This window comes from Diabrotica undecimpunctata, chromosome 7 (assembly GCF_040954645.1).
Source record: "Diabrotica undecimpunctata isolate CICGRU chromosome 7, icDiaUnde3, whole genome shotgun sequence".
NCBI lineage: Eukaryota > Metazoa > Arthropoda > Insecta > Coleoptera > Chrysomelidae > Diabrotica > Diabrotica undecimpunctata.
Genome location: NC_092809.1, coordinates 79,626,873 through 79,653,942, shown reverse-complemented (window position 1 = coordinate 79,653,942; position 27,070 = coordinate 79,626,873). Strand labels below are relative to the sequence as shown.

Here is a 27,070-nt window from a genome sequence, read left to right as displayed (position 1 = left end):
GAAAAAGTTTGTTGTCGTGTCTTTTAAAAGTTAATTTGATTTTATATGGTGTTTTTATCAAACCACAAAATGGTGAAACCTCTATTAAACATTTTTCAACCAAAAATGTAACAATTGACCAAAATACAGACCTCAAGGATTGGTATAAAATTAATTGTATTAATGTGATTTTAAAAAAATTTGAGGAATTTCAAGAAAGAGATAGTGGTTGGGCACTATCACAGATTCTACATTTAAAAGTTAATATAAATAGGTATAATCCAATACTGAGTGGTATTTCCACCTATGTTAAATTACCTAAATATATAAGCAATACAAAGAGTGTAATTAACATTAAAAATTCTGATCCTTATTGTTTTCTCTGGTCAATTGTTGCAGCGTTACATCCTGCTAAAATCAATGTTACACGAACCTCATCTTATCCTCATTTTAGTAAGATATTAAAGTATCATAATATCAGTTTTCCCATTGACATAAAAGATATCCCTAAATTTGAAAATTTAAATAAACTTTCAATAAATGTTTTTACAACAAAAGGAACAGGAAAGGAAATTTTACCTTTGCTATTAAGTAAGACTAGTTTTTCTCCTCGTATTAATTTACTTTTAATTCATTCTCAAGATAATAGTACAAATAATAATAGTAGTGATGAGGATGATGGTCCTTTGTGTAGAAAAGATCTATTTCATTTTGCTTATATTAAAAATTTTTCAAGATTAGTAAATCAACAAGTTAAAAATGTTAGAAACAAAAAATGGTTTTGTGAAAGATGTTTTAATCATTTTAGTAATGATGCACTCTTACAAAATCATTTAGAGGACTGTATTAATTCAAATTCAGTTAAGATGGTTTTACCAACAGAAAAGAATAATATTATGAAATTTAAAAATTTTAAACATAAAGAACTTGTTCCTTTTGTTATTTATGCTGATCTAGAAAGTATTCTTATAAAATGCATTGACAATAACAATGATCCTAATATAAAAACTTATTTGTCTCAAAAGCATGAAGCTTTTAGTATAGCTTATTATTTTAAATCTTCTTATAATGATTCCTTATCATACTATAAATCATTTACCGGTCACGACTGTCTTGTGTGGTTTGTAAGAGAACTTGAAAAGATAGCAAAGAGAATAACTAGAGAAAATTTATTGCAAAAATTCAACAAGTTAGGTCCATTAACTGATAAAGAAAGACATGATTTTAATTTGAGTTTTGTTTGTCATATTTGCACTAAACCTATAGTCGATCCATTGGATAAAGTTAGAGATCATTGTCATATTACAGGAAAATTTCGAGGAGCTGCTCATAGATCTTGTAATGCTAATTATCAAAATACACATACAATTCCGATTGCATTTCATAATCTCTCTGGCTATGACGCACATTTTTTAATTAAAAGCCTTAATAATAACGTTAAAGGTAATATATCACTACTTCCTCTAAACAAAGAGAGGTATATATCATTTACCAAATACATTCAAAATACAAATATTAATTTTAGGTTTATAGATTCGTTTCGATTTATGTCTGATTCATTAGATAAACTTTCCTGTAATCTAGATGATGATCAAAAACAAATAACGAGAAGGTACTTTGAAGATGATTTTAAATTTAATTTAGTTAAACGAAAAGGTGTTTTCCCATATGAATACCTCGATCATTGGGAAAAGTTGCAAGATACTTGCTTGCCACCTATTGATAGTTTCTTTAGTAAAATTAATAATGAAGGAATAACTCATGAGGATTATCAACACGCATGCACTGTTTGGAACACGTTTGAGATAAAAAACTTGCAAGAGTACGCGGAATTATATTTAAAAACTGACGTATTACTTTTAAGTGATATTTTTGAAAACTTTAGACTGATGTGTTTAAAAACATACGGTTTAGATAGTTTGCATTATTTTACTTTACCAGGGTTAGCATTTGATGCCATGTTAAAAGTAACAAATGTAGAATTAGAGCTTTTAACAGATATCGAAATGGTTTTGTTCTTTGAAAAAGCAAAACGAGGAGGAGTGTCACAATGTAGTAACAGATATGCAGAAGCGAACAATAAGTACATGGGTGATAAATATAATCCTGGTAAAGAGACCTCTTATACAATGTACTTTGATGTGAACAATCTATATGGTTCAGCTATGAGTTATTTCCTTCCTTATGGAGGATTTGAATGGATACCCTTAAATGAAATTTACAATTACAATATATTAAATTGTCCCAATGATAGTGAATACGGATACATGCTGGAAGTGGACCTTGAGTATCCAAAAATACTTTTTAATTCACACAAAGATTTGCTATTGTGTCCAGAACACATAACTCCACCAACTTCTAATTCTACCATTAAAAAACTCTTAACGACATTGTATGATAAAAAGAAGTATGTTATTCATTATATGTATTTAAAACAAGTTATTAGCTTGGGACTGAAGCTTGCTAAGATTCATCGATGCCTAAAATTTAAACAATCACCTTGGTTAAAGAAATATATTGACTTAAACATTGAATTGAGAAAGGAGAGCAAAAATGAATTTGAAAAAAATTTATTCAAACTTTTTATAAACGCTCCGTATGGCAAAAGTATAGAGAATGTACGTAAATATAAGGATATAAAAATTGTAAACAAACTGGGTGGTACATACGGTGCTAACTATTACATTTCCCAACCGAATTTTTATAGTTGTACCATATTTGATGAAAATATGGTAATAATTGAAATGCAAAAACAGAAAATTAATTTTAACAAACCTATTTACATTGGGATGTGTATTTTAGATATTTCGAAAACAATTTTGTATGACTTCCATTATAATTATATTAAAAAAAAATTTCAAGATAAAGCCAAGTTATTATACACGGACACAGATAGTTTAATATATCAGTTTTTTGTTGATGATATATATGCTCATATTAAAGAGGATATTCATAAGTTTGACACATCAGAGTACACTGAAAATAATGTCTATAACATTCCCTTAAGGAATAAAAAAGTATTGGGCTTGATGAAAGATGAAAACAAAGGTCAAATTATGACACATTTTATAGGATTGCGCTCAAAAATGTACACGATAAAAACTTTAAATCAGGATCAGGAAATTAAAAAAGCAAAAGGAATTAAGAAATCAGCTTTAAAGGAACTAACTTATGAAGATTATTATAAAAGTTTATTTAAAAAAACAATTGTAGAGGTTTCCCAAAATTCTATTGTCTCCAAAAAACATGACGTCTATACAATAACTCAAAGAAAAGTTGCACTTAGTCCATATGATGATAAAAGAATGGTTAATTTTTTAAGCACTGACACTTTACCATGGGGTTTCAATGATAAATAATTCTTAAATACGTTTGATAGTAAAAAAGTTCCTTATTCTTTATTTATTATTTTGGTAATAAATAAAAGTTTGTTTTTTAAATTATCTTTCTATTTTTGTACATCAGGTTTTCTTTAACCGATTAATCTACAAATTAAAATGGGTCCTCTATGGTGTGGTAAGTTATTTCACATATAACTTAAAAAATATATCGGTAATTAAAGCTGTTTTTTTTTTCTTTAGAAAAGTAAATTGTCATGGGAAAAAGTTTTTACCGACCAAAAAAGATTTATAAAATTACAATCGAATACAAGAAGAAAAATAATACCATACACCCAACCTACTACTTCTATCATCAAAATGTATGGAACGTTATGGTGTGAAAACTGTAAAAAATTCTTTTGTTTTTGTCAAACTTCTTTAGAGATGCATGGAGCCATATTACCTGACTTGTATTGTTTCGAAACCATGCCTAAATCATAGCACACAAAGGTAGTAGTATTTGTAAAACAAATATTTCTTAATTAATTATTTTTATGTTTCAGCTTTTAGACCATGTAATTCCAAAGAACCGCGAATCCCTCCAGAAGATCAGGGATGGAATCGTATCCAATGAAGTGGTCAGGTACAAGGACCGGTACGATTCCCAAATATTACGGGGTCATTCTTCACATCATGATAACTTGGTGAGAGCGAGTTACATGGATTCTGTGACGAGGGACTATTATCGACAGGTTAAGAAAAATATACATTATAACAGTAGAGTGTATATTTTTAATCAGATAAATAACTTGTTTCAAAACAAATAAAATTTATAGTATCAATCCAATATTGTTTTATTTACATCTACCCACATATATCATTAAAATATATATATACACAATAAGGCATTTATGTGATACATAGTTATTTTTCCTTTTCCTACAAGTTTCAAAAGTAAAGACTAGGCAGGCTAGGCTAGGCAGGCTATACAGATATATCTAAGCATCGTACACAAAAAAAAATTTTTGACGCAACAACACCTAAAATATTTCCAAGTCTCAATACAAAATTTATTTTTTCGATCACCCTGTACAAATTTAACGAAAAGAAGAGGAGATGAAGCGATAAGCGATGAGTTTTGCACTCGACATACAAGGTGGTCCGTTCCACTCAAAGACACCCCCTCTGGTCATTGTCGACCGATTCTTTTACTTCTTCAGGACAGGTAAGACAAAGAAGAGACAAGTGAGACAGGTGTAAAAACATACAGGTAACGTAGTCAAAAGTAAAGATAAGACTAGGCAGGCTAGGCTAGGCAGGCTATACAGATATATCTAAGCATCGTACACAAAAAAAAAATTTGACGCAACAACACCTAAAATATTTCCAAGTCTCAATACAAAATTTATTTTTTCGATCACCCTGTACAAATTTAACGAAAAGAAGAGGAGATGAAGCGATAAGCGATGAGTTTTGCACTCGACATACAAGGTGGTCCGTTCCACTCAAAGACACCCCCTCTGGTCATTGTCGACCGATTCTTTTACTTCTTCAGGACAGGTAAGACAAAGAAGAGACAAGTGTAAAAACATACAGGTAACGTAGGTGACAATTCTTCGGCTGAGAAGAAGAGATCTAGAGATAAGCGACTAGGTCTTACGACCCTCTGGTCATTGTCGATCACTTCTTCGGGAGAGAAGAAGAAGAGATCAAGCGATAAGCGACCAGTTCTTACAACCCTCTGGTCATTGTCGATCACTTCTTGTACTTCTTGTACACCCCCAAGGTCAAATCATGGCATTGATACCTTCGCATCGAAGACCCTGATGGACAGGTTACCAAAGTGATTCAGGACCCCGCTTCCTTATCTACTAATGTGAACCCCGGAGGTAAAGGACACTATGTCCATTTTTATCGAAATTTAGATTATTGCACTTTTAAATATAACTTTTCTGGCTCTACACATGGGTAAAGCATACTATGTCCAGAGACAATTTTACGGCAAGTTACCGACTTTTTAATAAACACAAAGTCCATTTCCAGTCAGAGGTAAACAACACCATGTGGACTTGGTGTTATGACACCGTCATTTACCATCCGGACATAGTGTTATGTACCCTTGTACACTTCCCGTCATATAAAATTGGTACACTTTTTTTACCAATATAAACCAGTGTTCAGACCAGATATATATAAGAGAGCCTCTCTTACATATCTCTGGTTCAGACTGGAGACAATGATTTGTGAAACAATTCATTGTTGCCATCACAGATAACGGAATTGCACTAAATCTAAATAAAAAAAATAACGTTTAAAAATGTGTTTAGATAAATATTATTTTTATTATTAACAATAAAAAACGGTATCTAATAAATTTAATAACCAGAGAGTCGGTTGAGTTAATGTCCAAAATGTTTGAAGAATTTTTTAATAATGGAGATATGAAAAAATACTATTATTTCAGCAGTTTCGAATTAGTTATATTTAAATTCCACACTTGTTCACTGTAAAAGTTATTCATTTTGTATTAATTTCAAATTAAATTTTTAATTTTTTCAGTGTGTTTTATTTATTCTAGTATGCCACAATTCAATACAGTTTTGTGCTACACTTTACGAGAAACGAATGACAGCTCTCGATTTGAAATTAAACATAATAATTTAAAGTCATGTCTAAATTTTTTATTTTTTAACATTATTTAATTAAAATATTTTTATAAATTATAATAAAATATGATTCAAGTCCTTCTTTTAGCTGGTTTGATATAATATATTCGTTATAAGAAAGAAGTGGACAAAAATGATAATTTGTTTGGAGATGAAAATTCGGATATTGATAAAATCTATGAGCCTCTAAGTGGTGAAAGCTCAGAATCGGACGACAATGATATGAGACGTATAAGTAAACCAGCGAAAACAACGATAAAAGGGAAAGCGTAAATGTAAAAGGTAAATGGTAAAAGAGAAAGCGTAAAGGTAAAAAACGTGTAGTAAATGAACAAAATTGGGCCTATAATGTTCGCAAACGAAAAATAGCTGGTGGGAAAAAGTATCTCAGTAAAAGAGGAAAAGACATGCCTACAAAAACGTTAAAGCTTTCTTGCATGTGTCACATGAAATGCTCTGAAAGATTGCCAGAATACGAAAGGCAAAAAAATTTCAACTCATACTGGACTGAGACAAACGTTTCAGATCTTAAAAAGCAATTTATCTTCTCACGTATCGACATCCAACCTACTCTTCCATCAAGAAAAAAAGATCCAAATTCTACCAAATCTAAAAATAATACAATACACTACCATTTTACAGTGAACAATCAGCTATTGAAGGTGTGCAAGGTTATGTTTTTAAACACACTTTGTATATCTAATTTAGTAGTAGTAAATATGTTGAAAAAAATTGAGCCAGGAGGTTTAATAAAAGCTGATCAAAGAGGTAGACACACGCCAACGAATAAAACTCCTACCGAAACCATAAATAGTATACATCAACATATTAAATCATTCCCAAAATACGAGAGTCATTATTCCAGAGAAAGGAGTAAGAGAGATTATCTGGGCACAGAACTTACAATAGAAAAGATGTATCAACTGTACATTGATAAATGCAATAAGACATGTAGATCCAAAGCTCAGAGCAAAAAAGTGGTTGTACGCAGATATTTTTAATAAAGACTTCAAGTTGTCGTTTAAACTGCCTCAATTAAAAAATAATCTTACTGCAGATGAACTAACCAGTGTACAGGCTGATCATGATGCTCACCTAATTGAATCTAAAACTCGGTATAACTTAAAACAATTGGACTTTATAATAGCTAAAGAGTCACCAAAATACAAAGTACAAAAAATGCAAATGCTTTGCAAAAATGTTTGCCTTTACCACTAACAAACAACTGTATTAGTTTCTACAAAAGGAAGCTTTGGACATTAAATTTTACATTACGTGATGCCAGTGATACTTCTGTAAAATGTATAATGCGGGACGAATCGAAAGGGGCCCGAGGTGCAAATGAAATTGCCTCGTCAATTTTGAAATGGGCTGACAATACAATTCCAGGTAGTCAAGTAGAGGACATCACTCTTTGGACCGATAACTGCTATGGACAAAATAAAAATATAAGTGCTATTATATAATAAATATTATTATAATGTGATATTTTTGGATACTGCAAATAAAGACGATCACTCAAAAGTGTTTACTGAAAGGGCACACACATATGGAAGCAGACACTGTTCATGCTTTAATCGAAAGAAAAAGAAAGAAACTCTCCAATTTGGCCATTTTAACACCATGGGACTGGCAACAACTAGTTAGGCAAACATCAGGTAAATACACAGTACACAATATGGAACTTGCAGATTTCAAAAACTTCAAAACGCTGTTCAATAAGAAATTGTCATCTAATCCTCCTTTTGTAAGTAGAAAAAAAAATGTTAATAAAGACCCTGTTCTACTGTCAACATGTGTTTTCCTACAAGTCCAACAAGAACACATTGGAAAGTTCTTTTATAGACCGATTTCAATAATCAAAATATGTATAAAGTGGACTTCATGAAGTATCGAAGAGAGCAAGTAACGTTTCCAGCCCAATTAAATCAAGTCTCAGTAATCCCATTACCAATCACAAAACAAAAGTACAATGACTTAATTGCACTACTGCCTTTTGTTCCGTCAGTTTGTCATGCTTTTTATCAAAATTTAACACATAGCGATGTAGCCACAAACGATTACCCACAAGAAGATGAAGATGATATGGAGCATCTTTAACAATTTTGAAACTTGTCGTCTATAATTTTACTTAATTATTATAACATTATAATATTTACCTTTAATAAAATAATAGTATGGGCTGTTAAATGTGTTTGTATTGTTTATTTCGTAAAGACCTTAACATGCAATGCCACATTATTTAAAAAAGTTGTTAGAGGTAAACAACATTATGTCCAACTACACATTTTAAAATTTTTTTTAAATAATGAACGGCAACCTCAGGTATATAACACTTCATGGAATGAAAGACGATTATATACACCACAATAATAATATATTAATCTTGGTTAAATATAAGAAACATTTGAGTATTTACTGATTAGGTACAAATTTAAAAAAATTTAAAACTGCTCTCCTGAAAAAGTAAGAAAATGGACATAGTTTCCTTTACCTCCGAGGTACCGAAATAAAAAATAGTAAAACAAACCAAAAAATAAAAGATCGATTTTCATAATACCTACTACGACCCAACTTTAACTTAAATGGTAAAAATCTGTCAACTCTACATTATAACCTCAAAATTCTGATAATCTTTTTTGTCTTATGTTTGTTTAAAATGTTATTTTTTCCAAATATAAAGTGATACTGATAACTTTGTCAAGTTCAAATTAATCCAAAAATGAATTTATGTACGCCACTCAAAAGTTTACAAAGAAAGAATGAATTGTTTAGAATAAGAAACCTTTAATAATACTTTGTAACAAAGAGGTAAGTAATATCAATAAGATATAATAAACTTTGTCATCACATTAACAATGGTGAATAAAAAATCATTAAAAAGCCAAACGAACCGACATTAATGTTCTATTGTATATAGAGAAAATACTAATCAGCACATATTTTGACAATAATATTTTTTGCTTCTGGAAAAATGCAAATATCATGGATATATCCGAGGGCACAGCTTCAAGAATTGAAAATATATCAAACACATGATGAAATGGTCCAAGTTGAAGAAGAGTGTAATGCCATTCTATGATTTCCAAGGCACAAAGCTGCAGTTAATTGTACTTTAATGGGAATATATTCTTATGGAGGAATTTTTGCATTAAATGTCCAAAAAATCATTATAGTTTAAAAATTAGGAATATTGTTGCAAAATGGCTGGATTCTGTAGATGATCAAAGAACATTTAGTGATAGTGGCACACAAAGATTCGAAGCTGGAGCCTTTGTTAGGTTTATACTATTTTTTTATAGTTGATCAGTGTGGTTACAGGTTAAAATCATATTTAATGACACAGCTAGACAAGATGCTAGAACAGAAGCAGGGAATCTTTATAATGAATCTTCCAAATAAACTAAGAATGTTGTGGAAAAGCAATACAGCAGTATTTCATAACATCACCATCGAAAATATATGTAGTCTTGTTTCCTGTAGATCATAATCTAGATCAACAAGAAAACCATTTAACCCTTTGAAACCCGATTTTTATTAAATTAAAAAAAATACGATTTTTGTGAATATTATTTATTTTAGTATATTCTTAAAACAAATAAACAATGCCGATACTTAAGTATATCCTGCAGGATGTACCAAGATAACAGCAGGAACATAGCGTAACAAAAAATTAAATGAGAAGTAAAAACCAGGTAGTAATTCTTTCTTCCTATTCTTCCTATTGTTTTGCATGGAATGTTGCAAAACAATTTTTTTCGTGTTTTCGACTAAGTCCGACATTGGAAGATGAACATTTCCACTGTGTTCTGCTAACATTTGCTGTCATGCTGCAGTTGGCACATCTCAAAGAAGTAGTTCTTTAAGGCATATGAGAAGACTTTGAATGGCGCAGTTCAAAGGGAATATGCTTTTTGAATTAACTCACTGGTTTTTCTGCTAATGGTCTTCTTCTTTTTAATTGTTCTGGAGCTCCAATAAGGCCTCTAATCACAGAAAGCCGGAATTCTTAATGAAAAATTCTTAAGGAAAGACATACTTTTGGATTGGCTTCAAGGTTAAAATAGAATAAATGCGTTTACGACGCAAGCATCCACAAAATAAAAAAAAATATTTTATGCCATCACTTGTGTGATTTACAATTCACGTCATAAAGACTTTTCAGCATGTCAAATTTGTCAACATGTGAATTGTAGAGCACTACTATTCAGAGTAGCGTTTTTGTCTTCTCTTTACAACTTCGTTTGTTGCTGGATTTTGGTGATTTGCTAGAATAATCACCCTTCTGCGATATCTACTTCAACGCAGATGGTCCATCTGCTGAAATACCTGTCCTGAAATACTTGTCCTCGGTGGAATTTTCCACTTTACTGGTATATATCTGGAACTTGCACAATAAATGCGCTTGAATCTGCTCTAACTCATACTTTGTAGCCACGTTTTATAGGTTTATTGGGCATGTACTATCGGACACTGTTTAGACCTTTAAATCGTATCATAGACTCATCAATCGCTTGAAACTCATGTGGATTCAGTGCTGCAAGAAAAGTTTCCATGAGTTTGGCCAGTAGAGGTCGCACTTTGTAAAGTTTGTCAAATCCGGGATCAGTTTTTTTGGCTGCACTGAATTATCAACCAGATATAAGTTGCCTAGTAACCAAGCGAATCCGTTACGTGACATAGCCGAACTGATTAAAGGGTATCGTAATTCATCACTTGACGACCAATAATCTCTGTAACTGCGCATTTCCTTTATACCATTAATAAATTTACTCCAAGAAATATGACTTCGTCTTCTGTGGTAGGTTTAAATCCATTTCCTCCTCCGTGTTTATGAACGTAATAAAGATTGGTTTGAAATGCAATAGGTGAATTAATCCCCAGCAAATAATTCCAAAAACACATCTCTGGGGTTTTCTGCAGAAAGTTTGGAATGTTTGGGCCTGTAGTTTCAATAAATTGATTTGTTTGTGTTATATAACTTTCATTTTTCGTCCAAAATATAGAGTTATCTCGCTTTGCTAGCCGTAGTGCTAGCGGTACATCGTCTTCACTATCCGATTCTGATTCTTGATTATTTGGAGTATTGGTTGTTTCATCTTAATTGTTAATTTGGTCTTCAAACACGATGTTAATTTTTTCAATATCAAAGACATCCTCATTATTTGGTCGCCGAAATTGATCAACATCCAATTCATCTCACAAGACGCTTTTAATATTAGACACAATTGACTCCTGGACACTTGGAATTTCATCCAATAAGGCGTCAACCTCGTTTTGGGACATATTTTCTAAACGCCTGAAGCTCCATTTTTGATTTTGTATATTAGCAGAATTCATATAGGAAATGCCCAGTAGTCGTGCCAGAATACCACATAAAAGACAGTGATCTACAAAAAAAATTTAAATGTATTCATACAAATAACAGTACTTGGTGTGAAACAGACTTCAAAAATATGACATACCCGTAATTTTTGTAATTAATTTTAATTGAATAAACAAGAAAACAATTAAAATATGTCGCTCTGTCGAAACCGAATGTCCGCTTGAAAAGTATGCTTGACTAATTATGTTATCCAGTCAATGTAATTCAATCAAATCGGTTCTAAACTAGTTAGACACTTAGAATATAATATAGGCAACCAATTTTATATACTGGTATGACTGTAAAACCGCTGGAAAGTTTAAAATAAATGTTTGTAAGTTGTCAAAGGGTTAAGTAAGGCCATAAAAAGGAAAAAAAGAAGACAATTTTGCCCAATTTTAAGGTGAAATTGAGGGAAAATTATTGTGAGTTATATATAAGACAATATTTTGCAGAACTTGATTCACTATTCCCAAAAAAATATTTTCTATTAAACCAATTATTTTGTTTTTGAGGTAATTTACAAAGTATAAGTTTTACAGTTACTTTCACCTTTGTCAAGATAAATTTTATAGGATATTATGATGCTTACTTATATTTCAGTAATTTGCATTTTTATAATTGCCCATATATTAGTCATTAATATATTAGTTCAGCAATTTTTGTACTATGTTCTTAAAATTTATGTATCGTTTAAATTTACTTATTTAATATAAATAACACTGAAAGACAATACTTTTTATACAGTATATTATTTATTATAAATTTTCCTGAGCAAATTTTTGTTTTAATCATAATTCAATTTTTAATATTTTAATTTTTAAATCTAGTTCCTTAACATCTTTCATGATTGGTCTTTCTCTCTATTCTTTGTCCTGTTATCGATCTTTGTTTTTATGCAGAAATAATTAATAACAATTAAGGATTTTGCTCCAGTAATCTTGCCAACACTTTAGGATGATATTTTTAAAAAACGTTTTCAGTCTTTATGTTGGAAAAAGCGTCTTGTTTTGCAAAAAGGCTGGGGAGTTCATTTCGAGCGATTCCGACATGAAACGGAAGCCATATCATAGTGATAGATACTTCTAGTAAAAATAGGCTTTCGAAAGAGTTTTGGATAGACTGAAGTATAAGATGTGCACTTAATGCTTTTGAGACAATGGATTGATGCTAAAGAGTCGGTATCTATTGCTACTTTTTTATTCCTGATTATATTGAGTCAGCGGCTTGGAGAATAGAAAACAATTTAGCAGTATGTATGCAGCTGAAGAGTGGAAGAGTGCAAGATTTGATTGAATCTTTATTTGAAGTCACAGCACATCCAACAACTATAAGGCTCTTAGAAGCTTCTGTATATACAATTTCGTCAAAACCTTTATTAGTAATTAGTTCCTTAAAAGTTTGCCTTAGACATTGGGGGTTAATCTGATACGTGTCATAATTAATTTACGAGAGATTAAAATCTATTATCAATTTATTCCAGGGAGGCTTAGAGGTCATCATTATCATTCTGGCTTACCACCCTGCATAGGTCCTAGCCTCTTCAAGAATATTTATCTCCAATCGCCCCTATCCATCGCCTTTCTCCGACAAGCACGTATTCCCATATTTCTCATCTCTTCATCGATGTTATCAAGGAACCTTGTTCTGGGTTCTCCTCTTCTTCTCTGACCGATGGGTCTATTAAGGAGGGTTTTTCTAGCTGGGTCATTTTGTTCCATCCGCATTACATGTCCTATCCACCTCAGACTGTAACAGTCGTTACTTTTATTACAATTTGTATTTAAATAATAAACAATTTATATGAAAATAATTTCAGAGATGTAGTATGGGTTGCCTAACTTTAAGTGTTCATTTGCCCATTAAGTGTGTATTTTTAATAATTTAAGTTGTCACTCTGATCTAATTTGGTACCATTGCGGACAAGAGAAATGACAGGAGATTAAGGGAAGTGGAAAAATGGCTCTTCTTGGTTAATTAACTGTGAATTAAAATTCACTTCTGATCGGGAGTTTGAAGTGGTACACACACAGGTGGCAGTTAGCGAAAGAAAATCCAATTATTGCATAGAATTTCCTTCACTTCAAGAAGTTAAATATTCTAAGTATACCATAACGACTTAATTGACGGTGTTTTCGCAAACTCGGGAGGTGAAGTGAGATTTCTAGCACGGAATTAAGTAGCTATCTGGTAAATAATAATTTTTTATCTTATAAACATTAGAGTATTTTATCTATATCCTATTATTCAGATTCATTATTTCAAATTTTAATATAGTATTTTGTCCAAGGCCATTATATTTTTACTCTATGTGAAGCAAGGTCACGCTACATCCGATTGGATGGGTTTTTTTTATCTACCATAATTATCTTTTTGCTCCGGTTTCTTATGCTGAAAGAAACTTTCCTCACTTCTTCTTTGATTTCTTTTTTATCAATGTTGAGATTAGAAGTAATGGGGAATTGTTTTCAGCCACCTACCATGGAATTATAAATTTCCCTCAGAACATCCGAGGGAGAGTACCACTTCAACTCTAATAAGAATCAGGGTCATTTGGGACAAGCCAGGGAGTATTGTCTACTCCACCCTCATTTTTTCTCCAGCCTGCACCTAGAGGTAGGGCAGGACAGTCATCATCGAACTAAGCCAATTAGCACCAGCTCCGTGCTAATTTCGGACCTCAAGGAGGACTTCGCTGGGACACCGAAGCCATTCGGGAGTATCCTTCCAGACAACTGTTTCACCTAGGAGGACAGTTGGTTTTTGATTCAGAACTATATATATATCTTGTTTTACCAGTTATAGTTTTTTTTTATAACATATATATATATATATATATATATATATATATATATTAATTAATATAACTCCCCTTGGTGTAAGGTATCGGTAAGTTTGAGCTCAAATTCTACCCAGAGATTATCTTCCATTGTTTTTTTGTATTAACCATTTATTTCATTATTAACTTTAATTATTTCATTATTTGTTTACTTAACTAATTTTTTTTATATTTCATCTTGTGTTATTAACTCCGGTTATTATCCCTTCAGGATAATAGACCGTTTCAATTGTTTAACTTGGCTTGTTCCCATTTATATATATTATTTTGTTTGTATGTGAATTTAGAGTTGTTTAACAATATTGTTGGTCATATTGTAGGTAAGTTTGAGATATTTACTTGGCTATACGTTCTTCCAACGTTAGCATTATTTTTTGTTTAAGGTTGTTTTTTAACCTAGATGTAGGTTGTACACTCTATATCAGAGTTATTCTGTGTAACTTTCCACTTTTTACTATAGTTGTTTTCAACATTGTTTTTTAAAGATTATATTGTAAAATTTTCATATACTTTTTGGTAACTTAGAGATTGTCAAAATCTAAGAAGTTATATTTAATAAACTTGAATTTGTTTTGCATATAATTTTTTTTATTAATATTTCCTTACCTTTTTACATTTACAGCATTTTTGTTTATTACATCAACTTTAATCAATATTAGCAGTATACGATACCTGGAAGAGTGACCGTTACTCTTTTTAGAGTAGTATCCCTCTTCTGGCGCCCTCAATTTGTTTTCTTTGTTAATTTTCATTATATCTATTCATTTTTCTTATCTTCTTTTCTATCTATCATACATATTTTCCTGATTTACTGTCTTTAAAAGGCATGCAAATTGGCCGTATCCATCCTTGAGTTTCTAGTGGTCATTCTCTTGCCTACATTGCTAGCCTAGCCACATTCCGTTCAATATTTTTTTTTCATACTTCTTTACTTAATGGTTATCTATTTTATCCCATATATATAGACCACTCTTCTTATACATCTCTCCTCCTACACACCCCAGTATTTTGTTACAAGACACCTCCACCTCTTCTATCTTAATATGTTTTACGATATCAGGTTTCTGGTATATTCTATAAAGTTTAAAGTTGTATCGTTTTTTCCACACTCCATTGTCATTCACTTCTCCATCGAAACAGCCTAACATGTGTTCATTATTTTTTATTAGAGTCCAGGTCTCTAAACCATATGTTAGGACTGGGCGTATTATAGTTTTGTAGAGTTTCATTTTTGTATTTCTCGATATAATTGTGGATCTAAGGAGGAGATTGAGCCCAAAATACCATCTGTTTATGTAGCCTATCCATTTTTGTAGCTGATTCTTTTAATGCTACATACGCCTCTCTTACAGCATTTCCGTTCTCCCAACAATATTGATATTATCAGCATAGGCCAGGATTTGCACTGATTTATTATACAGTGGTTGTGATTTGTGACATACGTATTACTTTTTCCAGAGCTAGATTGAAAAGTATACAGGAAAGAGGGTCTCCCTGGCGCAGCCCATTATTTGTTTTAAAAGGTTCAGACAGCTTCCCTGAATTCGTACGCTACATTCAACTTTTTCAAGAGTTAGTTTTGTTAAATTTACCAACCGATTTGATATTTCTAGCTCTTTCATTGCTTTGAATATTTCTCTTCTATTCACAGAGTCGTACGCTGCTTTGTAGTATATAAATATGTGATGAATATTTCATCACACCATATTCCAGTGTTTTTTACAAAATTTATTTTAGGGTTGCAATCCGACGAGTTGTCGATTTACCACATCTGAAACCAGCCTGGTATTTTCCTACTATTCGTCCTGCATATGGTGCCATACAGTGACATAGTACTGTGGAAAATATTTTATACGATGCATTTAGAAGCATAATTCCTCTGTGGTTAGATCATTCAAAGATATCTCCTTTTTTGTATATGGTGCAAAGTATTCCAATATTCCAATCATTGGAGAGAATTTCTGTGTCCATATTTCTTTTATAAGCTGCTATAATGCCATAATGATATCATGGCCACCTTCTTTACATAGTTCAGCTGGGAGATGGCATAATCGTTGTTGGTTCCTCTTCCCTCTCGTCTGCTCCCCTTACCACATCTCTTTCATCTTCCAGGTTTTCTTCTTCTTCCTCCATATTAAGTTCCTGGTTAAAGTATTTCACCCATCTATTTAATACGTCTTTCCTTGTTATTAATAGGTAGCCATTCTGATTTCTGCATTGTCTTGTGATTGCCTTAAATTCTTTTCTGTCTGTAAACTTTCTTACATAATGCTCTGAATTCTTTCTCTCTGATAAGGTTTTCTATATATTTAAGTTCCGTATTTAGGTGGTTTCATTTTTTTCTTTTATGTATCCTCTTTTCTTCTCTTCTCTTTGTCTGTTAATTCTCTACAGTTGTTCTAGTTCCCCGGGTAAGCATCTTTCTGTAGGCTTCATTTTTTTCTTTTGTTGCATTCCTGCATTCATCGTCAAACCAATGATTTTTACGGGCACAAATTTCTGTTCATATTTTATCTTTCGCTGCTGCTTCAATGTCTTCCTTTATTTTGGTCCAGTAGGAGTCTATTTCTGTCTGGCCTTCTTCATTTACACTTTCATTCCTTAGCCCGTTGGTGATGTTTTTCAGGTACCGTTCTGCAATTGTCGCATCTCTTAGCTTTTGCACATTCCATTTTTTATCCATTTTATTTTCTTTACTGATGTTTGAAATTCTAGCTTTCAATGTTGAGATCACTAGGTAATGATCTGAGTCTATGTTTGCGCCTATATAACTTCTGCAGTTTATTACGTCTGTTTCATGCCTTAAATATATTAAGATGTGATCAATCTGACTAGTTGTTCCTCCGCCAGGATAGGTCCAGGTTTCCTTGTGTATGTTTTTGTGTTTAAAATAAGTGCTAGCTACTATCATATTTAATTCTTCTGCTAAGTTTATCTGTCGTAATCCATTATCGCTACTGATGTTTTGTAGATAATGCTTTCCTATAGTGGGTATGAAAAGTCGCTCTCGTCCTATTATTGCATTCATGTCACCTAATATAATCTTAATGTCATTTTTGGGACATCTCCTGTAGGCTTGCTCTGGGTCTTCGAAAACTCTTCTTTTATTTCCTCTGGTTTACCATCAGTTGGGGTATGTGCATTGATTAAACCGTAAAAAAAGAATTTATGGTTGTCGCGAGAGTGGCGAGAGAACTTATTAAGCTTAATAGCCTTTTGAACAGAAAAGTTAAAACCAGTCGCTGAAAAATATTTAAGTTATTGATCGGTATCTTTCTGGATCAGTTTGTACGTGACACATGACAAAACCAAACCCTAGATAGAAAATTGCTAACTAATCTGCTAAGAGTGCAAACTTGACTAGAGCTATGTTCGTTATTTTTGATTATTTCGTTATAGTCGGCATAACCAATGTTACTTATCGGTAACCTATTGACATCTATATCACACTCAGAACCTTCAAGTGCCTATGCAAAAAGATTCTCCACATAAAGATTAAACGGCACAGTGGAGAAAATACGTACCTGTCGTACGTCTCTTAAAATTTAAATAAATATATACTAAGTGATGAATTGACCGTTACTTGATGGAAATTCATTTTATATAACAATAACACACTGAAAACTTTGTTTTTAAAACTTACACAAAATTTATAATAATATCTTATCACTACAGCTATTTCGGCAGAGTGCCTTTCTCAAGTAATAAATTTTTGGTATGTGTTTACACTTTATAGACTTTAACTGAATAGGTTGAGGGGGGAGAACTGTTTGCCTCAAGTTGGTAATTCAGAATTATGTCTGTATTTTTTAAATTGTTAGTTTCCATAGATTCTAATAAAGATAGCTTAAGGCCTTAATTTTGGATGTAAAGAATTTTAAATTCGTCATTAAAAAATTATTATGATCTAGAAGGTGAAGTGAGTATGTAGAATCTGTTGGTCTAATATTAAAATCTGTTTTATGTTCTGTTATACGTTTTGTTAAAATTCTACCAGTTTGACCGATGTAAATTTTTGGGCAGTCGCCACATTTAAGTATATATAATATAAGTATAAGATACAATAAATTTTGTGAAAGTGGCAGTGAAGAAAAACAGTTTTTACAGAAGTTTTTAGTGTTTTATTGTTAAATGTATACTACTAGACTACTATAATTTGTAACCAATTACGAACAAAACAATTTGCATGTCTTGGATAAGTATATAAATTAATTAGTAAATTAGTATCAATACAATAATAAAATATGAAATATCTATTCACCTGTTTTTTTCCTGACATTCGGTGGTAATTATACTTGGAAGGAAAATTCTTATCCATTTTTTGTTATATTTTACGTAAGAGGATAGCCTAACGAATAAATTGATTGTCGTGAAGTGAAAACAATAACAAGTCTATTTTGTTTGTCATTGTTGATCTCATTTCCGACCTGACTGTTTGGAAGTAAGTATGTTTCTTCTTTAACTAAAAATAACAAAAACCATTTGAAATTTCTTTAATTTTTTTTGATAAGATTTATTTTGAGTTTAAAATAAAATGTCCCAATAATTCATTTAACATGTTTTATTATTTTTAACATATTATAATTTAATACTATATTATTCAATGTGCTTATAATTACGGCCATTATTCACAAGGGTGAATGTCGTAAATTATTCGTAAGAATAATATCCATTATAAGCGAATATAATACTATACTTTGTCCACGACTGTTGGATATTTATCAAAATATTTTTATTGAGGCAAATGTATATTATTTTTCTTACTCATAACACGAAAAACACTTTCAACATAAATGATAAATGATTATATGAACAATTTGTTAAACATAAATGATAAATGATTATATTATGAACAATTTGTTAAGTTAATAACAGGAATAGAATTAACAGCTAAATTAATGTTTTGATTATTATGAGAAATATTTTTATTGTTTATATAAGAATTAAGATTATTTACATAAACGGAGTTTGATATTTTTTAACTGTCTTATTAGTTTCTTAAGAAATTATCCATAGAGCTTTCAGCCACTGTTGACGATTTCCATCGACCTTGGCGTTTCAAAGCAGTTATCTCATCGTCTGCATAAACGACTAAGTTGCAGAAAATCTGCGAAAACTATGTCCAGAACATTTTCTGGATTTGGTATTTTAAAAAAAGCAGAAATATATTTCCCCATTTTTCAAATTTATTAATACCATTTTTATGGGAAGTATGTGTAACCTTTATAATAGTTTCTAAATGGTAAATCACATTTAATATGTGTATTTTCTGTATATTGTATAAAAAACAAAACATCAGTGACTGTAAATTTTCGAGCAATTTTGTTTTACTTTAGACATATTTATTAAATAAGCTAATCCAAAGTCTTTTAACCCAGATATGCACATTATGTCTACTTGTGATTTTAATTATTTTTTTTCTTATAATGGTTTAATTTAGGGTCAACTAAAATATATTAGACGAAAATAAAATTTATTTTTTTAATAAATATACAAAATTTTGGGCGTCCTATATGTAGGACGATGGGCACTTAAGGGTATCTACATTAACTATACACTTTTTGTATGGTATACCAAAAAACATTTGACGTGGAGTCCTTTGTCGCATTTTGAACATCTGGTGGTTGTTTTTTCATGGCAATGTGCACAGCGTGTTTGCTTATTTTGAGGAATTACCAAATGATCCATATGATCAAACCTAATGTCTAAACCTTCGGTGATTGACTTATGACCTTTCGAATGTGTTTTATTTTTTTTTATTTTGTATTACTAGCGCAGTGGCTACTCGTCTTCGGAATTTTAACTGATCTAGGTCCCCACCTCTTTGTCTATGCAGCTGCCAAGCATTTTGCAGACCTACATCAATACAGTGTGGCACCAGTGGAAAATACCATTTCTTGCCTTCCAGTGAAATTCTATAAAGGCTCAAATTTTGGTCGCATGTTTGCGTTGTACAAATTTACCAGATGTGGCTGCGACACCTAAAATATGTATTGTAAAATGTCATGAAACTATGCATGTTGTTGGAAATAAAAACTAAATGCGTTTGTAATAATAATCTAAAAAACTCTAACTTACCTGAATATTTGTCCGTTCTTTTCGTAAAAATCTTTTCACCCTATGCAGGGGGTTTACGCCTACTGCATTTGAGCACAGGGTAACAATGCTGTTGTCATGCCACTTCACGCCAATAATGTTCTGGTTTTCTGTATTTTGAAATCGAAAACGCCTCGAGCTTGCTGTTTCATTTCTTTTTAGTTTGTTAGTGGCCCATTAGGTATGCGGTTTTCACGTATTGTGCCGGTAGCGTTGAAAGTTTTCTCCGATAACAATTCTAACTTTTGATCTCCGATCAAAAAATAGGTGCATCCGTTTATTAGGCCACCTACCACCTAGTTCTTAAAACGTCGGCATACTCCAATACAACAGATGGCCCTACTCCATAATCAATATACTTTTCGCTAATATTAGTGGTAGCACCTTGGTAAGGTTCCATCCAATTTACGTAACCTAATCTACTTGCTCCTACCCAAAGTTTGTAGCCATAGCGAATTGGCTTATTGTGAATAAACTGTTTACAGCCATGGCGGCCGAAATATGGTACCATGGCTTTGTCAACACATTGCATTTCCTCACATTTACCAAATTTCAAAAATGCAGCATTGAGGTGATCAAACAATGGCCTAACTTTAGCAAATTTGTCGGATGTATTTATAGTGACGTTGTCAGTTAAGTAAAAGTGAGATAAAATATATTCAAATTTATTCCTTGACAAAGCTTCAGAAATCAGTATATTTTGACTGTCTCTTTCGTTTTCCCAGAACATTCTCCGCCTCGGAACTGGCGCATATCCACTGAGTAATAACACTCCAATGAATGCTTTTATCTCACGTTTTTCTATTTTCACGCAATGGTTTTGTTGCCCTGCATATCGATTTGATTCGACAACTATTAGGTCCAATATTTTGTCATCAAAAAATAAAGAAAACATATCTAAAGGGGTTTGCAGAGGTATTTCTTCTTCATCGTTACTAAATTCTTCACCATCATACACCAAATCTTTGGTTTCCCATTTATAAATCTTTTTTCTCTTTATTGTTTTTGTTCTCTTTGATGGCGTTTCATATTCTTTAACTGATGGGTCATCTTTGTCATCTTCTGTATTAGAGAAAATGTTTTGCCTTGTATTATATTTATGAAAATTTATTTCAGCAGGCGCTCTAAGCTGTTTAGCAGGTAGATTATTTATGGTAAGTGTGTCTAAGACACACTTACCATAAATAATGTACCTGCTAAACAGCTTAGAGCGCCTGCTGAAATAAATTTTAACCAGAATCTTCATCAGTTTGAGAATCCGTGGCATTTTCTGGCGGAGAAATAGTCAATGACTCAACATTCTTTATCATATCTTCCTCGTCCTCCAGCATAGCCAGTGCATCATTTAGAGAAAAACCCCTGGAAGTGTAAATATACATGACATATGCTAAATTATTGATATATTTTGTGTAAAAGCATGTAATTTACGCAAAAATAAAGTTTTGTATATAGTACTGTTATGTGCCCAACGTCCTACATGTAGGACGGTGTGGAAAAGAGGTTCAAAAATATATCATAACATATTTGTACATTACTGTTGATCCTATATTGCTAAATATACTTCTTTTTACGTTAAAATGCACATCCCAAAATATTATTTATATAGTTTTAAAAATAAAAATTTTGCTTACCTTGCGAACGAAACACCATACTCGGCCATTTTCAAATTTACACAATTTTGTATGTTAACTACATAAATATTATGGTGTAACTAATAGTCGTTTTATATTTTATTACATCGGGTAGTTCCTAGAGATCGATTACCTGTAGTCAGCATTTAGTTACGGGGCAAGAATGAGACAGGATCGGACTTTCTTCAGGCGTTCTATATGTAGGACGTTGGGCATATCTGGGTTAAATCATTAATTTATAAGCATTACACCTCATTACTCCGACAATTATTTCGATGTCTAGCCAATATGTAACAAAATAACAACCATTGACTTTGGACTCCAATATGTAACAAATTAGCAACCAATATGTAACAGTAAAGGTACCAGCTAGATTTTTGGGTGCAAATTGATTACCAATGTATTGTCACCTTAGTAAACTGTAAAAAGATACTTGAGATGCCAATTTTATTGTTAGGGCTTCAAGTAGCATTTTCTTAGGTGTAGGTAGGTTTACCTACTGTGAAATAAATATAGAGGTGGAAACGTGTAACGTGTCACAGCGATTACCATTGTGTTGTATGGTCAATAAAACAATGTCATGATCTATTATATATATATATATATATATATATATATATATATATATATATATATATATATATATATATATATTATTGTGATATTTAAAGTCTTGGTGCGCCAAGCAATAATTAGCTAGTTAATTTTTTTGATTAATTAAATTATTTAAATGATATGATTATGACTCTATCACAATTTTTAATTTTTTTATCTCAGGGTTAAATTCGTGCTTCAATATCTATGCTATTACATGTGAAAGGTAAGGTCCAGAGAATACCGGAATAATAAAAAACACATATGATCTAACACTATATATTGAAATAAAAATAATGAAATAATTCACACTCAAAAGTTTTCAATAAACAAATCTCATATAATGATTCTCAAAAATTTTGTTCTACGTACGTGAACAATCAAAATTAATGGTACAAACAATATTAATTGAAATCTCAAAATTCCGAACTATTCTAACTCTCCTAATCAAAATATTTATATCCTTTCTCAATTAAGTGTAAAAATTGTGTTATCAATAAAAGAAAAAAAACTGCAGAAAACAAAATATCTCTCTCTGATGATGAGTGGTCCAAATCCTTGTTCCTTGTAGACTATATTATCTCCTCTCAACCGCTCCCTATGTAATCAGCAATCTTACACAGATTGTTGCAAGTATATCGTCCTTAATGATCTCCTTCAAAAGCACAAATCATTCAAATTATGATAGCCTTTCTCCTCTCGATAAACTGAATCGCTCTTTGGCCCGAGTGAAAAATGACTCTTGGAATATCTTCTCTTTACGATAAACTGAATCTCTCGTTGGCCCGAACAGTGACTCTTGGAATATAAGTAGAGAAATATGACTTACAATATTTTGCTGCTTCAGCTTCTGTCAGATACACTAACTACACAAAAACTCACTAACATTCAACACTACTGCTTGCTACATTTCAGGAACCGCCATAGAACAGTCACTGTTCCTCTTACAGATTTGGAAAACCAACTGATTGTCTTTTCTCTCTCCTCAATCTCGCTAAACTTTTTCCTACATACTTATCCCACCTTTTTCAATCTCCGCCAATCAAAACTCGTCACAATTCCCCCATTTTTTCATTTCGATAACAAACAAATTTTTACCTATAATTATAAAATTTCCTAAAACTTATTTACAAATAATATTTTCTATAATTCTTAAAAACTAACAAAAACCTCTTTCTAAAATCTCTTCTATTTGTCTCTAATCACTGCATTAATGTATTTTGGAAAACCCCGTTCAATTGTCTTTTTGTTTTCACTTAAAATTATGCGGGTCACTCAAGTATAACAAAGAAATAATTTATGCAAAGCTTACATTTTGTTTAGTACAGGTAATTCAAGAAATTAATAACTCTCCTTCTTCGAAATGTTTGTTGGATATTATCCTACTTATCTGAATTATTTTAATGTTATTGAATTTTGAAATATTTTTAAACAAACCAATATTTTTCTCGATTTTACATATCATAACAAATCCCCGCCATTTGATCTGCCGAAAACTCTTTGTTAAATTTTAAAAATGACAAAAGTTTTCTAGGATCAAATTATTTCACTATGTTATTAAAATCTACTTATGATACTAACAAATGTCGTGAATGTTAAAATACCCCGTATATTGCCTGTCTTTATACGGGATTGGATATATTTTCGTTTTAAATTTTTCCAAGTATTTTCCCTTAAAAGAAAGTTCATAATTTTTAACCACTTGATTTACTTTATTAACAAAATCTCCATGGTTTCCTAAAATCTTCTCTATTTTCTTCTCCATGTTTTTTCCACAATTTATTCTTCTTTCATCCACCTTTTGTTCACATGTGTTCACTGTCCATAATACTTCTTCACAAAATTCTGGATTCTCGTCCATCAGTGCCATTTTTTCTTCTGTTTTCTTTTTATCCTCTAATTCCCTTTGGTATTCCGAGCACCATGTTTCTATTCCTTTCATTTCTCTGATGATACCTTCTTTTTCTTCCTGTTTCCATTCTGTTTTATCGTCGGTTGCCAACAATTCTTCTGTACCTTCTATTTCCTGTTTTTCTCTGGTCTCCATCTTATTTTCCTGCTTTCTTTTCGAACTCTTCTTCTTTTTCTTCCTTCTCTTTTTCTTTTCTGTTAGATCTTGTTCTTGTACTTTCGGTTTATCCTCTACAGTCATATCGATTTCTTTGCGTTTTTCCTGTGCATTGATCCTTCCAGAATTTGTTTTCCTATCTGTTTGCTTTTCTTCTCCTGTGTTGTCTGGTTCTGCTCTGATTTCCAGTTTATTTTCCGAAAAATTTATGGTGATATCTTTTTTCCTCAATTCATCAATTCCCGCTATCATATCATGATTTAAATCTTCAATCACCACACATTTCATAATATGGAATTTGTTTCCCACTCTTATCTGTACTCCCAAGCCTTCGTTTACTGTCGTCAAATTTTTATTGTTTGCACCCACTAAATCAACCCTAGGAATCTTATACACAAATCTGTCCAAATTTAATTCTTTTGCTAGTTTTTTATTGATTAGCGATATCTCCGATCCAGAATCAATCACAATTTTAATCGCTTTATGTTTTATAAATGCATCTAAAAATATTAGATTAGAATTAGAAATTTGTCTGTCGTTTCCTATTGCTACATGATTCATCTCCCTTCTATTTTGTTGTTGGAAGCTCTGGTTATTTCTATCGTCCCTTTGTTCGTTAGTATTCCTATTCGGAGGATTTTGTGCATCTCTATTCCTGTTGTGATTTTCATATGTTCTCTGTTGTGTGTCATTCCTGTTATCGTAATTTTGTTGACTATTGTAATTATTATAATTTCTCGGCCTATTCGTTTGTTGATCTGGGATGTCGGTTTCTCTGGTCATAATTTGATGAATACCTTCTTTCCGCTCCATTATATTGGTCATGTTGTCTTCTATTTCTCATTTCTTTTCTTTTCGCTTATTTTAATTGAAGGACTTGGCACAAACTATCAATATCTTGATAGTTTCTCAAAATCACGTGATCTTCCAACGTTTCCTCAAAATGTCTGCTGATCATTTCTACCAGCTGTTCGGTAGAATATTTGTATTCTAGATATTTTGAATTGTTATATATCTGCAAAGCATATCTTTCTTCAGATATTCCCATTTTTTCGTGATATTTTCCATTCTGTAGCTCTTGGTTGATTTCTCTCTGTTTATTTTTCCCCCAGAAATAGTTGAGAAATTTTTTTTTAAAATCTGTCCAATTTTCAAACTCATCTTCCTTGCTTTCATACCATAACGCTGCTCCTTCTTTCAAATGGTTTCTAATTGTTTCTTTGCAATCGTCAAAATATCTAATATGTTGTAATTTGGTTTTCAAATTTTTAACAAACGGTACTGGGTGTGTTTTCCGAATATCCCCACCAAATTGTATTTTCGACTCGCTTGTTCCATGGATGATAACTTCTTTTCTCTCTACCCCTCTTAGTTCAATTTCTGCCATTTGTTTTTCATTTTGCTTTAATCTTCTTTCTATTTCCTTCCTGTCTTCTTGTAGCGCCATTTCAAATTTTTCTTCTAACTGTTCTAATTCTTTTTTCTGTACAGTCTTAATATCTTTCATTTTAGTTTCTATTTCTTCTCTCTGCATCTCTAGTTTCCTCTCTGTTTCTTCTCTGACTTTTTCTAAACAGACTTTTACCTCATTTTCATATTTGTCAAAACGCTTTTCCATTTTTCTATCATTTTCTTCTAATTTTTGTTCTATTGCTAGCCTTGTTTCCCGTTGGTTTTCTTCCATTGTCTGTTTTGTTTCTTGTTGATTTCTATCAATTGTTTGTTTTGTTTCCAGTTGATTTTTATCCATTTTTTGTGACTGGAGTTGCATTAGTTGTAATATTTTATCTATTCCTGATAGTTCTTTTCTCTCCTCAACTATTGTCACATTTCCTTCATTATCCGATACTTCTTCCAAAATTGTTTCATCTTCTCTGTTATCCTCCTTCCTTTCTTGCATTTTGCTTTGACTCCTTGTGGTCGACATGTTGTTTCTTTTCGTTACTGTTTTTGTCCCCGCCAACTGTGAAATTTTACAACACTCTATATGTTTCAGAACACGACAATATTTCTCCCCAAATGTATTAAATTTTCACGACAAATATCAAATATGCAATCAGTAAAATTCAAATAATTCAAAATAAATATCAAATGTACGATTGGTAAAGAAAATAAAATCAAATAATTCAATAGCAGTAAATATCCACTAACTACGATCAATCAATAAATCAAATTTATATTCCCTGGAAAAATTGTCAAAATACTTTCAAATTCAAATTCCCTCAATGTTATATGTTTTTATCTCTGGATCACCTGTACTTATTCCAGATCTCTTTCCCTTCCTTCAAATGTAAAGCTGCGATATTTTCAAGCCCCACGTTTTGGAAGCCAGTTATTGTGATATTTAAAGTCTTGGTGCGCCAAGCAATAATTAGCTAATTAATTTTTTTGATTAATTAAATTATTTAAATGATATGATTATGACTCTATCACAATTTTTAATTTTTTTATCTCAGGGTTAAATTCGTGCTTCAATATCTATGCTATTACATGTGAAAGGTAAGGTCCAGAG

At 31.7% G+C, this 27,070-nt stretch overlaps 2 protein-coding genes across 3 annotated transcripts in view; both read left to right on the top strand.

Moving 5' to 3' along the window:
- The first annotated feature begins 845 nt into the window (after window positions 1–845).
- LOC140446485 (uncharacterized) lies at window positions 846–9,367 on the top strand. Its single transcript, XM_072539039.1, has 3 exons — window positions 846–2,390; window positions 3,863–4,003; window positions 9,287–9,367. Exons 1-3 carry the CDS (start codon window positions 846–848, stop codon window positions 9,365–9,367), a joined length of 1,767 nt encoding a protein of 588 aa, XP_072395140.1.
- The window catches only part of LOC140445521 (ATP-binding cassette subfamily C member 4-like), a 143,371-nt gene continuing 124,898 nt past the window's right edge, over window positions 8,598–27,070 (top strand). Inside the window, exon 1 of one of the 2 annotated variants that reach the window (XM_072537603.1) lies at window positions 8,598–8,776. The gene's annotated coding sequence lies outside the window, so the exon portion shown is untranslated. Of the gene's footprint in view, window positions 8,777–18,447; window positions 18,611–27,070 lie in introns of those variants that run through there. The other variant, XM_072537604.1, reaches the window with a different exon arrangement.